At 41.2% G+C, this 16,447-nt stretch overlaps 2 protein-coding genes across 3 annotated transcripts; both read right to left on the minus strand.

Annotated features, from left to right (window-relative positions):
- Positions 1–126: 126 nt before the first annotated feature.
- tfg (trafficking from ER to golgi regulator) lies at positions 127–14,040 on the minus strand. Of its 2 annotated transcripts, none has more exons than XM_004551234.5 (8): positions 13,872–14,040; positions 11,546–11,759; positions 11,314–11,397; positions 7,673–7,819; positions 6,719–6,886; positions 6,455–6,601; positions 1,441–1,518; positions 127–1,319 (listed from the first exon to the last, which is right to left on the minus strand). In XM_004551234.5, exons 2-8 carry the CDS (start codon positions 11,727–11,729, stop codon positions 931–933), a joined length of 1,197 nt encoding a protein of 398 aa, XP_004551291.1. In that variant the 5' UTR covers positions 11,730–11,759; positions 13,872–14,040; the 3' UTR covers positions 127–930. The 2 variants fall into 2 exon arrangements, with proteins under 2 accessions (XP_004551291.1, XP_004551290.1); XM_004551233.5 differs by having other exon boundaries at positions 1,426–1,518; positions 13,872–14,038.
- A 501-nt stretch (positions 14,041–14,541) lies between these two features.
- jagn1a (jagunal homolog 1a) lies at positions 14,542–15,977 on the minus strand. The gene is made up of 3 exons (XM_004551232.3): positions 15,860–15,977; positions 15,257–15,309; positions 14,542–15,171 (listed from the first exon to the last, which is right to left on the minus strand). Exons 2-3 carry the CDS (start codon positions 15,295–15,297, stop codon positions 14,709–14,711), a joined length of 504 nt encoding a protein of 167 aa, XP_004551289.1. The 5' UTR covers positions 15,298–15,309; positions 15,860–15,977; the 3' UTR covers positions 14,542–14,708.
- Between the last annotated feature and the right edge of the window lie 470 nt (positions 15,978–16,447).

Genomic DNA, 16,447 nt, shown 5'->3' on the forward strand with positions numbered 1-16,447 from the left:
TAACAGAGACATGAACTCATAAAAACCTCAGAGAGTCAGTGTGTTGAAGAAAAGACTGCAAGACATCACAGGACCAAGAGTACCACAACCAAAACATTAAAAAAGGGGGGGGGGGGGGACTCCAAATGGGTCTCAATCATTTATTAGGTCAGAGAAATAAATGTTACAGTTTATACATAAACAACTAATCTCACTGAAGGAGCAATTTGATTTGATATTAGTAAAAACCAGTGATAAGAGAAAGAAAGGAATAGCTAGCTTTACTGGAGGTGATATTAGAAGCTAAACAAAAAGAAAAAGTCCTCTTCATGACACAGGGATCTATACCTCCCATAGGCCATCACTTAGCTAGTGCTCCCCACCATCACTGACACATCATTAATACCGACACGGTGGTGAAATTGATCAAAAAGAATAAAATAAAACATGACTAAGGGGTAACTTTTCATCGAGATAGTGTTTTATGAACGCATCTATGCTGAGGAAATTCAAGACAAAGGCTTTTGCTGTAAATGCAGCCTGAATGCTGATCTTTCTCTCGAAATGAAGAGTTACCATGGAAAGGACAAACAGTTTGTGCAACGGCCTGTTTTGGTTTTCCATGTGTGTGCATACAGACTGGTTACATTTTTTACCATGGCAGACACAAGAGGGCTGAGCAGACGACGGAACTGGAGGGAAAAGACGGGAAAAATAACACGAGGAGCATACACCGGGGCCAGAACAGAGTGGTGTGTTGGAGCGACAGCGTACAAACACTAACCATCAGACTCGGGATGGGGGTGCTTTTTTAATTTTGGATTTGATAATTGTACAAGGGTAGGGGAAGAGGGAAGGTGCAGGGCAGTAAACCAGATTTCTGCACCCACTTCAAACAGTTGGAGCCACATATAGGATGATGATGGGATCAGTAACATCTGCTATCTTATTTTACCGGTACCCAGGTCCCGGTTGAGTGTAGCCCTGGCCATAAGGGGGGCGGTTTCGGGCATAAGGGTTGGCAGCTCCAGGTGGAGGGGTGACAGTGTTGCCTGGAGGGGGGGTATATCCTGGGCGGGGCTGGAACCCTGAGCCGGGCTGAGAGTTGGGCGGCATGGTGTAGTTAGCAGGTTGGGAGGCCTGTGTGTAGTTTTGTGGTGGGAATGCTCCTGGTGGGTACTGCTGGGTGCCCTGAGGTGGATGGGTCTGCTGCTGCTGCCCACCCTGGAATCCTGCTGCTGGCGCTGCACCAGGAGCTGGAGCCTGCGAGGAGGGAGGAGCATAGTTTTGGAACTGCTGCTGTGGCTGTGGAGGGGCTCCGGGCTGAGGGTTGTATCCAGCTGTGAGAGGGGAGAGAGAATCCTTAATTCTCTCCAGACATAAAAGAAATCGGCTACACAGAACAGCAGCTACCCGTTTATCTGCTAGCATCACTTTTAATCTTACCAGGGTACTGCATACCGTACTGCTGCTGAGGTGGGGCACCTGGCTGCTGAGGAGGGTATCCACCTGGAGCTTGGTATTGCTGGTACACTTGACCTGAAAAGGTGGGGATGATCATGATCAGTGCCAAAGAATTTAATTTTGTCCAACAGCAATATGACCACTGCCTATTGGATTTGTATCCTCATCACCAGCAAGCGTGGAGAAAATATTGGACTAAACAGTGATGTTTAACCTTTATACTACAAACACTGCAAGCTGGCTTTCAAATCAGCTTCATGGTTTTTTAAGAGCATCTTTTCAACAGCTAATTTTGGTGTAATAGTGTAATTCTAACCACCATTATCACCAGGCTACCTCCACAGACATTTGGGAGGATTAAAGATTACGATAGACCTCAGATAATTGGATGCAGTTACAACAGCTCGAAAGCCCCTTGGTTGCATCTACACTTGGCTTTTTTTGTTTTGTTTTTGAGAGCCAATATTATCTGATCCACCCCAGACACACGTGGGACTATCTTCACGGAAACACCTGTGCATTGGGATAGAATAACACACAACTCCTTTAATGAAAACAGCTGGAACCACTTTGATAGAAGTATCTGTTGTTAATCTCCCACAGAGACTGCTCTGTGGCACATTACAGTAAAATCTGTCTTCGAGCGAGAGAGAAAGATGCACGTGCAGGAGCAGGCATAAAATAAATAAATAAATGAATAACACTGCAGGCTTGGAGACATAACCCTGGATTTTTTGCAAGAAAGAAGACACGTCTGTGTTTGCAGACAGTGGCTTTGCACCGCCTACGGACAAATGAGGAGAATGATCAAGTCTAAAGGTCCAATCATCCCAATACTTTACTTTAAATAGTAATTCTTACGAGGCCTTTAAACCCGGAGCATCGTCATGCTACACCCTTTAATACAGTCAGTAATCAGGAGTATATCTTTCATGACAGGGAAAGGTCTTTTTGTTATTGTTACTTTCATTTGCTCATTACATTTTCCATCGAATGCCTTAGAGTTCAGCAAATGTGCAAAAACTTGGCGAACAACTGTTCTCTCCCTTAACAAGGCCTAAATACTACTCCCAAATCTTTGGCCTGGCAAATAAGTAGGGTGACGACGCATGAAAAGCACAGCGAGAGAAGGCATAATGAAAGAGGGCTGGGTTCACTGGATTATTAAGTGCTGGTAAAAACTGGTGCTTATTTTCCACAGTTCTTAGAGAATCTACACCAAAGGAAAGCTCAAAGGAGATTTTAAGCACCTATCAGATTGTTCTGTACTGTACTGTCTGCATTCAAAAGTAAATCCATATATAACGACATGCTCCAGGCGAATTACTCCACAAAAAACACATTCCATACAGCACAAAGTAATGTCTGCTGGAATATTCAGCCTGAAAACTTTGGACTGGTTTGGGAGACACCTGACAGCTAAATGCTTAGAAAGACTAACTCTTTGATGTCTCTGTATAAACACCTCAGTGGTGTGGCAACCATGTGTTATCTTCTTACATGAATATTACATGTGTGGCGAGGCACGTGTGTGAAATTGGCTTCTCCTGTTCTCCTCGCCTGTAATCCATCATCAGAGTTATGCAACAGAGATGGAAAGATGCACGGCTGTCTGACCTCTCCAAGAGGTCAACCATCAGGGGTGAAAGATGTGATAGGTAGGCTGAAGAATTACTTTCACTTTGGCTGCAGGCCTGCTGACCTCTCCACTTGTCTTTAGGAGGAATAATGAGGTCCTATTTTTAAATAAACATTTCACATCGAACCCACATCTGCCCATCTGATTAAGAGTCTCGTGTAACTGTTCTGAGTCACTGTTACATGCGCACGTGTTTACAGTTTCTTTCTTTCTTGCAAAGATGTAAAAGATTTTTGCCAAGTGTCCATCAAAGGATAGCGTAAAATCTTTACCATCTGCTTATGGATCTTGTTAGCAGAATTCTTATGGTAACAAGTAACCTAGGTTTGCATTAAAAGTGAGCTTGAGGCTACTTTTAAAAAAGGCCACACATGCTCAGTTGGCATCTAGTCTCACAGATCACCGTTTTACAAACTCTTGTGCATTGACAGGCTGCTCTGATTTGCCTTGAGGCTTTTATACTAGTCTGCAACCGAGGACAGGAATAACGTGAGGGAAAGGGTTGACCGAAGGAAAAGAAGATGCCAGCCTGCTGCATGCAGGGCATAAAGACAGGGTTTGGAAGATCATTTCTGCAGCTGTTAAGAAGTTATTCTTTACTGATCTGTGGGAGCTTTCTACCTGCACAGCAAAGTTAGAGTGAAGCATGGTTAAAGTTTGCTCAATATCGTGTGACGTGTTGAATGAATCTCTTATAACTACCTACATCCAGCATATAGCTACACAACATCTAAATCTTTTTTGTTTGATGCACCCACACATCAGGCCTTCAGTGACACAACAATACACTAAAGCCCCCTCCTTGCGTTTGCTTTGGTTAATAGCAGATTACTCATAGTATGTATGGAAGATTCTGACTTTAAAATGTTTGAACCAAACTAGAAACGGAGAACGACTTCAAAGGAAAAGTTGTGGCTTGTTCTGAAACCAACACCTTTCGTTTACTTTGAACAACTGAGTGTCTTCTCTCCATGCTACTGGTGACCACAGCTACATATTGTCGACCAAAGCACTTGACTCCTCTCTTAATCTTCCTTTGACAAAAGGACAAAAGGACAAAAAAAAAAAAAAAAAAAATCCTGATCTTTCTGTTTGGTCTTCTGAATAAAACAGTGTGCTGCTGCTGCTGGCTAACCATCCCCACCTCTTTCTCTTTTGGACCAGCTAAACTCTTATTATGCCCTCTGGATAGGTTCTGGTGCTCTAACCAGGCCAAACCGCAAACCACCAGCTAAATGGAAGTCATACAACTCGTGTGCTGATCTTCAGCGTAGCAGGTGTGGTCAGGAGTCTGTGGAGTGACTGCTCAGAGTGAAAGTTACAGCTCTCACAGGGTGCAACATGAGGCTATTTCGTTGCTCCACTGGCCTGCACATCCAGCTGAGCCAAACCACAAGCTAAAAAACAACCCAGCACATTCGCAGCAATAAGTGAAACGATACAAAATGCTTCACCTCTGTGGCTGCACCTGTCTGGCTGCCTTTTATAACAAAAAAAAACAGGCCAGAAAGTGTTAAGTGTAAAGTTTGAATATGGAGTGAGAATGAGAACAAGACAGATTGGCATGTAAAACCAAATCCCCCTGAGAGCTTGATGCTAGAATGTAGTTCTGTTAACAAAATACTCCCCCCCCCCCCAAACTGCCTGGTATGTTTTGTTCATTTGTCTTTATCAAGGATGATTCAGAGTTAAAGACTGCACCGGAGAGAGCTACGATAAGGCGAGCTGAAAGATGAATATTAATTACATGGGGATGCTCATGATTACACTGTGTTTAAAATTAAACTAAATGTTAATTAGTCATTATAAAAAATATGCTATTTCAACTGCAGAATGGGTCTGATTGCCAAAAAAAACAAGGTCAGAGTAAATGCAATAATCAGTAATATGGGAAATGGAAAAAATTTATTATATGTCAATGTGAGGCACAGTACAGTCAACCTATGCAATGAAATCAGTGGGGCTCATTCACTAATGTGAGTGCAAAAAAAGATATAATAGTGTTATAGGCCCTATATTGCTTGTATAGGGCAAACAATAGTGATGCCCTATACAAGGCGTGCTTTCATTCTTGCTCAAGATCAGCTACATATCCATTACATGTGTGTAATCCAGCTCCAGCCCAGCCCTGAAATAGATAAGTGGTTAGGAGCTTCAGGCTGCAATAACTGGGCTAGTGAATGCTCCATCACCTGAGACAGTTAAAGCGCTTTTATCAAAGTACGCCTTTAAACTGATCCATGATCACAAATGTGCACCAAGTGTCAAGAAAGTTTGTGGTTTCCATTTAGCCTGAACTGGTGACATGTAGGCAAAACCGTTGCTTATTAGAAGATGTTTAAAGAAAACTGCACATTAAAGGCTTTTCTTGGCTAAATATATTTCTTTTTTTATGTGCCTGTTTTTTGGTTTGTGTTGGAAAACTGTTAAATATGACAGAAATTAAATTACTTGTCATTTGTGCCTGCAGTGTACGTTGCTCCACTGTTGGATGTTATTGTAATCACCCACACTGCAGGGCCTCTGACACTCTGTGCTCTGAGGTAATTTTTGCTTTGTACAAACAAATTTGTGAAAGGAAAAGACTGATGAATTCCACATTTGTGTGTGAAACGCTCCTACACGCCATTTAAAGACAAATTTGTGCACACACACACACACTGTGAATGAGGCCCAGTGTGCTCTTTTAAATTCAATCATATTTCTCTCCATTTGATCTGTTCTGATCCAAACAATCTTCCTCAATTCCAGAAATTTCCACTAGCTCTGGTCTACTGTGTTTCGCTGGCAGGATGAAAGCTAAAAGCTTAGTGAGCTACAATGGCAGCAGTAACAGCTGGTGCATCCTTCCTACTCTACATCTTTACTTATTGGTAGATTACACACACATAACTCAAATCAGTGAAGGTAGACTGAAAAATAGTTCAACAACACAAACTGGGATTGGGAGTACTTGTATTTAAACAAAGCAGTTAAAACACAATGTACATAATAAACTGACAACTGTGTGCATTTGCTTTACCTTGGAAAACCTGCTATATCCTTTCTTCAGTTTCATTTTTAGTCAGAACTACTCTTTGGAAAAGAAATACTCCTGGATGAGCTTTTGTCAACATATAGGCTCAGCAGGCAGTCGCATTTTTGTAAGGCTACTTTGGTGGCAAATTTGGAAAAACATTCTGTTTAACAGCACCACTATAAAAAGTAATTGCTTAATCTGCCACACTGCAGGGGCCTTTGACACCCCTGTGCTTATAAAGACATTATGTAACTGTGCTTACTTTTTTGGAGGACACATATCTCTGTCAAAGGATCTGTATGCTTTTTTTATTTGTGTATTTTCTACAGTAAGTGCGTGTGCACACATCTCACCATCCATGCCTGCTGGGGGTCCCTGCTGCACTCCAGCATATGGAGCCTGTGGCTGAGGGGGCACTCCTGGCTGAGGCGCTGCAGATGAGGAAGAAGCAATGCTGTCAGGGGTTCCTGAACGCTCCTCTGCTGCAACAGCTGGGGGAGCTGTACAAACGGCACACAAATGCACAGACGATCAGAAGACACGCAGATGCCTGATATAGAAACTAGACAATTAAATGAAATCAATTTTCAAAGATAGCATTTGCACTTCGGCTCTACCTTGGGCCTGGTCCTCGCTCAGGCCAAAAGAGGAGATGACATTCTTGTTGACCTCATCCTGGTTTTTTAATGGATCAAAGGCCGACATACTGGCTGCACTGACTGGAGTGGCCTGTTTCACTGTGGGGTCAGCTGTCACAACTTTTCCTTCACGCCCATCCACTGATTCTGGAAAGGGAAGAGGAAATGTGATGCTAAGACAACATTTTAGCTTGTTAAGATGCCATGGAGACAAAAGTGTAATAAAACGAATAAGGGTCTGGGTATTTCTGACAAACTGCAAGTTTTCCAGATTACCCTTTTATATTTAACTCAGTTGATCCTTAAAGGCCAAAAACTATATGAGCATATTAGTTAAGAAGTAATGAAAAATATTTTAAAAACTTTTAATGTTGCAGCTTACAATATTAAAGCTTTGGTCGCAGCTAGGATTAGTCGGAGAGACCTTGTTTTTGCTCAACATGTGCGCATATGTGGGCGCGATTGACCACACTCGGGCTGGACTGATCTAGCATGTAACAAATTTAGAGTCAAACTGCAGACAAATATTTGTTTAAAAAAAATAATTTAAAAAGTGTTCAATTAATCCAACAGTTACTGACTCCAGTAAACCGTCTCAGTTTGGTGCCAATGTCTTTGCGGGATACAGCTCTTATAACGCCAACTACAATACTGTGGACTATGAACCACTTTTATTAGTTAAGGAGGTCACGCAGTCCACATTACCAAGATTATAGTGAGTCCCAGAGATCTAAAAGTAGAAACTATAACAAAAAGAATCACAGAACCACCCGGTTGTAGAGTTGCTAACGACCCAGTGAGTTGTTCATAATATGAATTCGTGTACATGTTTAATTGTTTTTTCTATGACTACACTATACTGCATTTGGCAAAAGGCTTATATTATATAACAAGCTTATATATAGTCTATCGTGTGTGAGTGAGTGTGCTTACCACTGTCTGGGGCTGTAGCAGCCAGACCAGGCTCTGTCGGGGGCTCCAGGGTATCAAGGAGGTTGTTGACTTTATTCCTGAGCTCAATGAGCTCCCTGCGCAGGTACTTTACCTGACTGGACTCCAAAGGCCGCGGCTGACCATTAACTGCAGATAATAAGATGAAGAAATCAGAAAACGATAATTTATTTCAGTAATAAAGCAGAGTAAAATCTTCTCCATCCGCGCTCCTGTTGAGCACTTTTAAACTACAAAACTCCCACCGATTTTGTTAACTACTGAAACTGCATCTTATTCATTGTGATATCTTACTGTCTAGGACTCCTTGGTCATATAAATCATGGTTTGGATGATAATCGAGAGTAGAATATCTGGGTCAGAGTGGACTCTAATGCAGCAGAATTGGCTCACACTCTCAGAAACACCAAAGTTCCTCCAGACTTATTAATAAAACTGTTTATAAGGATTGACGCCTGACAATAAACTCATGTGGTGAACTTCACATTATGCACTGGACGGAAAATCACAATGGAAATAAATAATTAAAAAATGCCTGGCAGCTAAGAGGCCAGTCAAAATAGCTCAACACATAATGGTAAATTTAAAACTATCTGACTTCTACACTCCAGTTGTTTGGAAGCCAATAAGGTATCTGCATGTTATGAGTGATGATCTGTTGGCTCCATAATCTAAATACCTGGGATTACTGGGATCATCTATCACATGGTTACTTCCACAAAGCCATTCACAACGGCTGCTGAGCTGAACAGGAATCGCTGTCACCCCACCCTGACAGCAAAGCATTTAACTAAGAATAGAGCCGGGTTTTTGGCAATAAACTGAAACCTGCTAATCTGCAGGAAACATGTGACAAACCTCTTCAAAATAGTCAACTCTATATGCCCTGTACCACATCTTCTCACTGACCAAAGAGTGAAATTTCCACTGCAAAAGGAATGAACTGGACGTCGCTCCGCATTCCTCTCTCACACAAGTTTCTCTGTCTGACTGAATAATGCTGAACAGAGACGGATGGGCTCATGAGGCACTGTGCTGAGACGCAGGCCGTCATGCGATTCCAGCTCCTCTCCCTGCCTCTGAATATCAACACATGTTGGACGGTGTAATTTCCACGTGAGGTCAAGACATGCGATTACGAGCCAGGGCTCTGTTTTGATTTGTAGGAACTTAAACAACTTTTTCTCTTTTTTTTGAGAAGAAAAAAAACCCCTTTCTGCTTCCAGCCTAATAATAGAGGCTACAGCAGGAGTGACTGAGAGCAGAGCACAGGAAACAACATCATGTTGTTAATACAGTTTAGACAGTAGAGAATGTGTGCTGATGCACTTCTAATGTTGTGAAAGAGTTTTTTAATGACAGATTTGATGCTGGTTTGCTATGGTTACGAGTCACACTTTTTCGCAGCTGCAAACACCCCAAAGTTTGACTTAAAGTAAGCTTAAGGTGGTACCCAATCATAACTATTCCAACATGTTCATTGGATATTTAACACACTTCAGTTCACGTCGCTACTGAAAACTTACTGACTTTTCATTGCCCTGGAGCAACTTTTTCACAAAAAGTACTTATCGCAAAAACATATAGACAGTACTGCTACACAGTCCACTCAGATGAGGCATGCCTTCCTGTCTACAATTCAGTGAGCAAGCACGCAGTTGACACTGAAGCACAATCAGGTGCTCCAAGCTTCAAATATTTGTTGGTTGTTACGGTCCAATCTCCAGAGCCCAAAAACAGTATTGGTATGCTGTTTCTAAACTGACAAAACTCCAACACTATTTAGTTACAGCCAGGAAAGACAATCCTCTAAAACACAAGCCAAACACTGGACACAGTGTTGTGTTAACAGAATAACAAAACACCTGTACTGTAAAAATGCCTCCCCAAAAAGTTTGATTAGTGAAAGAATCAACTTAAAATTTCACAGGCTCAGAATATTCCTTCTCTTACCGCCTAGCATTAATACACAGCTTTGCTGTGACTGAAAGAAAAATAAATCTGAAAATGTGGCATATCTGATCATATACATTTCAGTCAGCAAGGATTATCAATACACTTCAGTATAAGCAAAAGTGTACCTTTTTTCCTTCGACATAAGAATAATTAACTGATGGCCTATTTTAAAAAATGCATTTTTATTTGTAGCGTTTCATTATGGATTTAAAAACATTTTTTTCCATGCATTCATCAATTTCTACTACTAATCTGAGTTAACGGTCTAAGACCTCTCTATCCAGTTCTCCAAGGGGGCACTGTGGTGTTCTCAAGCAAAGCAAGGGCCATCATCTCTTCAGCATGTCCTAGGATCTTCTACCAGTTGGGCATGCTGGAAACACCTCAGAGGCATCCTTAAAAGAGACTGAGCCCCTCACCCCACCACTAAGGGAGGGAACCCATTTTGAACACTTCTATCTGCAGTCTCATCCTTTCAATCACTATCCAAAGCAAGTGGCAATAGGGGTGGGAATATAGACTGACTATTACGATTGTAAAATATTAAATATTACAAATAAAATGTATAATTTAAATCTTAAGCCTCCTATTAACCACAAACCTGTAAACAATGAGGCTAAAACGTGTACGGCAAAAGCATGGTCGACACAGCCAGGCTTTCTTAAACCGAAAACTCTGATCCTTCTGCTTCAGAGAGGAATAACAGCTAAATCATACTCTGAGCTTGATGTTTGGGAAAAAAATAATTAGGAAAATTACAATGCATACAGCTGATTTGAAATTTAGAACTCTGAACATAACCTGCTTAAGGTTATGTGTTCAGCATATTTACTATAGTGATATATTATAGAAAAATAGCCAAGGGCCCTGTGATAGGCTGGCAACATGTCCAGGGTGAGCCCTGCCTGTTGCCTGCTTGTAGCACTGCACTGAAAAAGGGATGGATGGATGGATGTAGCCAAGTTAAAACAAAAAGAGAAAAGAAAGAATAAACTCACAAACAAAACAAACTCGCCTAAGCCCATTAATCTCAATGTTGAGTACACCTCTTTGATCAAAGTCCACTTTTTTACCATTTCACTTATCTTAATCATACTTTGGGAAAACTAACATACTAAGTCCTAAAAAAATCCCAGAAATTTCATCACAATGTTTTTACTACTGACAGCAACAAGGCCCGAATAACATGTTAGGGTGAGGCATATTGGCTGGTCAGGTAACTGATTATTCAACGAGTTACACCTGCTGAGCTACTGAATGACTGTGGAATTATCTGGGCGGGGCAATGGTTTAGCCCAACAGGTTGAGGTGGCGACCCATAAGCTATAAGGTCTTTGCAGAGGCTCTGGTTCGAACCTGCTCCAAGCTATTTTCTGTCCAGAATAACTGGTACAAAATACACACATCTACTACCTGTCATAGTTTTGTTTGTTAAATCGGTGCTAAGAAACAGTGATTCCAAAACAAATTAGTCAGAAGGGAGTGTAGATCATTTTCATTTGGACAGTAACGAGCTGAGGTTTACTGTGTGGAAAAATAAGCTAGACTGCCCTCCAGTGACTGGCTGCTGTAACAGCTGAAGTAAGAGACTAAACATCTACAGCCTTGAATTCGTCAAGGCAAAAACACGCATATAGTCCATAAGAAGAAATGTGTTAATTTCTTACCAAACAAAGTCAGTTTGAGTATTCTACTACACTGGATGGCGAATGAGAGGTCAGAGCTGTCAAAAATGGTAATGAGGTCATCATCTGTAAACAGGAAATGGGGACAAAAGATGATTAACTGCACAGCAAATTGTCACTTTCAAAGAAAATATGCTGAGATTACCATCATGAAGTACACTTGTCACCAGAGGATGACCGGACCCTCACAGGCCTTTTCTGTGTCCTGACTCACCTTCATCCTTGTATTTGATAGTGACCTCGTCGTTACTCTGCAGCTTTCCCCTGAAGACACGCTGCATCATGAGCACCAGCTCATCATAGGTAATGTCTTCATTATGGATGGGAATGCGTCGGATGTCGTCACCCAACTGGGCTTTGATGATCAGCTTCCCGCTCAGGTCCAGCTGGCCGTTCATGGTGCCGTCTGACCTCTTCTGCTCCCAGCACTTGACAAAGGTAGAAGAGAGGTGTTCACACTTTCAGTGCAGCCCTGAACTCTTCTAGGCATTACCCAACAGGGAGTGACACACAGTCACACTGAACACTGGCCACTCTTTAACCTTCCAGCTCCTTAGTACAAAGTAGGGTTGTATAATTACTCAAATTTGATTTGCAATTACGATTTATTCTACAGTTTTTAGTGATTATCAAAGGCTAATTCAGATAAAATAATTATTGCGCCACATTATATTTTTATTTCCTTTTAACCCTCTTAAATCATTCTCTGCTGGGAAACTATCCAGAAACTTCCCAAACTGCATGTGTAAACAGAGCTGGCGTGAAAAGCAAAACATATCACACACCAAGGCAGTTTATTTGCATTCATTTTTATAATCTCTTCTCTGCAGGGTTCAAATGGAAATTTATTGAAAATGCAAGGATAGCAGGAGCAGGCTAAAAACAGTAACATGGAAAAATGTGTCATAACATTTTTTTTTTTTTTAACTGTGTGAACATAAGAGCGCAAAAACTACTTAGGAGGTATGCATACTGCAGTGCCAGGGCACCACTAGTCAGCAAAATGGCATTCACAGCAACATGTATGTCTAGCTTATAGAACAGAATATATAATTATTAGTTAAGCCCTTTTTAAAACTAGGTCAGAATAAGTAGGTCAACAGTATAGCGCTTTTTCAAGTCACAACCAGTCATCCACCCATTCACGCACTGGTGATGGCCACAGCCACCCTGGGGCGTACTGACAGAGGTGAGGCTGCCAGACACCGGGCCCTTTGATCACCACCAGTAGGCAACGGGTGAAGTGTCTTGCCCAAGGACTCGAACTGGCAACCTTCCGATTACAAGGCGAACTCCCAACTCTTGAGCCACGATCGAGCCATAACAGCTGCTGTGAGAACAGTCCTATGATTACATTAATATGCCGAAATTAACAGCTTGTCTTCACTGTCACAAAGCTCTCTTAATGTTGACTGAGGCCTGTTTGAAATTACACACAGAACAGGAGCGCTCCTCCCTTGACTTAAATGAAAACCATGTCACTCCAGAGTCTAAGGGTCAAACATCTTCATGTGAGGTGGCACCGGCTATAGAATAACAGACCTCCTTGTAGACTTTGACCCAAAATATCATCTCTTCTGATAGGAGAAAAAAGCTTTCAAAGCCATTTGGCGAATCATATAAATGATTACAAAGTAATCGCAAATTAAAACCCATTTTACTCATATCATACCGGTAAAACAGATATTTCTTTGGGGGGAGGGGGTATGTAATAAGAGGCCTGCACTCATTAAACAAGGTGGGGTTTACACACTGTGTTAAGTTAACGTAAACCTCATCGTTCGTGTACAGTCACGAGTTGGATTAACTCTGACGTTATCTCCTGATGTTGTAAGCTCAGCAATATACTCTTTCTGTCCGGGCCAGATGAGTAATTGGCTGGATGCTAGGGATTGGGTGGTAGCTAACGTTTAGCGTACAGTAACATTTAATGAGTACGACGGGGGGAAAAAAATAAACCGAAACGGAGTCTATCAAGTTAATTTCTAGAGCTCTGGAAACAAATCTTAAAATATCACAGAAGCGAAAGTAAAACTTTTATATAACGGCAAAAGTCGCAGTTATCTATCAGTGGCCCATCAACAAACAGGACTGACTGCTAACGCTTTTTAGGCCGTTTCACCACTGCCATTGCAGTGTTTACTGTATACGTTACGTACACTTAAAAAAATGAATGATCTGTTTAATTTCCTGATGTATATCTGAAAAAGCTGGAATAATAACACTTAGCTTTTGCTATATGACAATGAGTCGTCAACAAGCCGTTTCCTGTGTAACTTATAACAGCTCTACCTATAATAGAGCTAGGTAAGAAGGTATAAACTGATAATTTCCCTACTTCACCTTACATAGACTCGATCAGATCATTAACTGACGAATCTTTTGTTAAACAACTCCCTCTGTATCAGTCTCGACACCTGTTTGGACGAGCTAGCGTAGCGTTAGCTCCCTGCGTAGCTAGCTAGCACCACAACAGTCCGTAATAGCATAGAAACTGCTTTGTAGTTAAATTATAACATAACTCGAAGTAATGTTTTTACCTGAACCAGACGACTTGACCACGATGTATTTCACGGGTTTCCCCAAACCGTGAAAATCTAATCTATTAGCTAGCCTAGCTAGACCCGGGCAGCAGCATCAGGAAGTGTCCTCCAGACTGTCAACGTCAACCAGTACGTGGCATTCAGTGTGCGCAGCCGCAGACCGACTGGAACAAAGTGCGTTGAGAGCCTTCACAGAATTTCAGCCATCACCTTGAGCAGCGTTTATTTATTTACCTTTTGAACACCGGATAGCTAAGCACGCACAGAGTCTGCAGTAAAGCGAAGCTGGTGTTCTCGTGCTGCAACAGAATATCTTAAAAACAGCAGTGCATGCAGATACTGTGAACGCGCCCATTACAAAAACCAAACAAGAAAATATCATAAGAGGTAGACTTAACATACTGAACAAATAAACACATGGCAAAGCATATTGTTTAACAGTTTGTAAGTGTGTGTGTGTGTATGAATAATTGCTTCAATACTGTAAGTATGAACATTACATTTTCTTTAAATCATAGGAAGACTTTTTTTTGAGAGAGACACCAACATTATTCTTTTTTTCTTTGATTGGAGAAGGGCTGAAGTCACAGTGACTGGACTCCATTTTTATCGCTGGTGCTTTGGATCCCAATCCCAACCTAACTGTGTGTGCAAGAAATCAATCTGCTGCTTTAAATAAATAAGTTTATTGAAATGAACAATCATTAGCTTTAAATGAAAATCAGGGATGCAGGATGAATCATATTACATAATCATGAAGACTAAGGAGACATAACTCATGTATTGAAAAAAAACCACAAGTTTTGTCCATTCACAGCTTTAAAAAAAACTCCATTATTTGTTTTTCTTCTCCTGAGTAGCATCAAACCATGAATCCAGCAGTTTTTTCATGTAGTACAACTGCCAGCCGTGCACTTGAGCAGCAACCACTATAGCGACGTATGCAGCAGTCACTGCAGAGCAGCCAAAAATGAAGCGGAAGGCTTTTCCTTGACGGAAGAGCTGCTTTGCTACAGGAAACATCTCCATGCCACCATATATAAGAGGTGCAAAAGAGAACAGCCCTGCACTGATCATTGACAGGACCAGGTAGCTGATGTTGTTCTTTGGGAGGGACAGGCTGCTGAAGAGCAGAGGGAAGATGCTGAGCAGATAGGGGTACTCCCACTGGTACGGCATGGACACAGTGTCCTGTGACACAATGTTGAAGTGGCTGACGGTCACTTGCGCCGCCACCAGCAGCCAGATGAGAAAGTGGACCACGTTTAACTTCCGTATCTCTGACTTCAAGGAAGCGCTGCAAAAGAGAAAAACAGACCATCAGACTGCAACTCAGAGATAATGTTCATATTTATTGACAAATGCCAAACATAGATACTTGCTTCATCTGGTACTGTGGGGCCATCCTTAGTTTGTTTTTCATGTTTGGAGAAACCTGTTAATGCACAAGACAAATAATGTAACATGCAAATGACAGCAACCAAAGAGCAGACACTCCTAAAAAAAATGGTGATTTCATCAAATTTCATTGGAATATTTAAAATCCGGAAGACAATCAGGGTATTAAAAGGCATTTAATATTTAAAGCTGCAAAAGGACAGTTTTTTACATTCGAAAGCTGGAACTAACTGGTTAACCAGGCAATGTGACAGATTTAACCTGCCAATGTCCCAGTGTGCGAATAATCAGCCTGGTAAATGCAAGGACACCGCGAGGAGAAAGATAATAGAGGATACAGATTCAGCGATAGTCATAATAAACGTCACCGTTTCCCAGCTCTCACAACATGATGCAAACAGCGATTCAAACAGAAAACGGCCGTTTTCGCGCAGACTAGTCGGGCTGGGATTTGAAGCATTAGCTGCTACTGGCTAACCTAGTTTAGCGTTTACTTTGGACAGATACGTTTTGTACGTTAGTCTAGCATTTTTATTTATTTATTTGTTATCACAGGTAACGATAGTAGCAGAGTGAACTTAGCTTACCGATGATGCTTACACCTGACTTCTTCAACGTTTGGCCGAGCCCCTTGTTTAAATTTCTATCCAAAGGAGATGTGCTGAGTGAACATCAACGACAGCTTTAAGCATGCGCACTGACGACTGACAGCCCTCGGCAGCATCAGCATCTTCTTTTCACGTCACAATCAATAGTTCTGTTATCTGATACTCTTTATTTGGTAGTATTGGTTAAGTTAATTAAGTTGATTAAGCATGATTGTCGCACTCTACAGGGCTAAAATACCAATTTATAATGTTTTTCTGCAAAAACGAAAAAGACGCTGACTTTAAGAAATTTGATTACATGTAAAAATTTCAGATAATTTTGTTACATAAGTACAATTGAAAACGTAAAATTGAATGGAAATTGGTCAAATGAAATGATTGACTGATTATGATTGATTGGTTATCTAAATATAAATTATCTCATATAAATATTTACAGACTGGAAACCTGTCTAGAGCGTAACCTGTCTCTGCGGTTTTTTTGTGTTTGTTTTATTGTTTTTAAGTCACACTATTAGATCGAAATTCAGTGCTACAAAGCATAATTAATATCGATGTTGATTTTCAG

The sequence above is a fragment of the Maylandia zebra genome, linkage group LG16, assembly GCF_041146795.1.
Source record: "Maylandia zebra isolate NMK-2024a linkage group LG16, Mzebra_GT3a, whole genome shotgun sequence".
Lineage (NCBI taxonomy): Eukaryota > Metazoa > Chordata > Actinopteri > Cichliformes > Cichlidae > Maylandia > Maylandia zebra.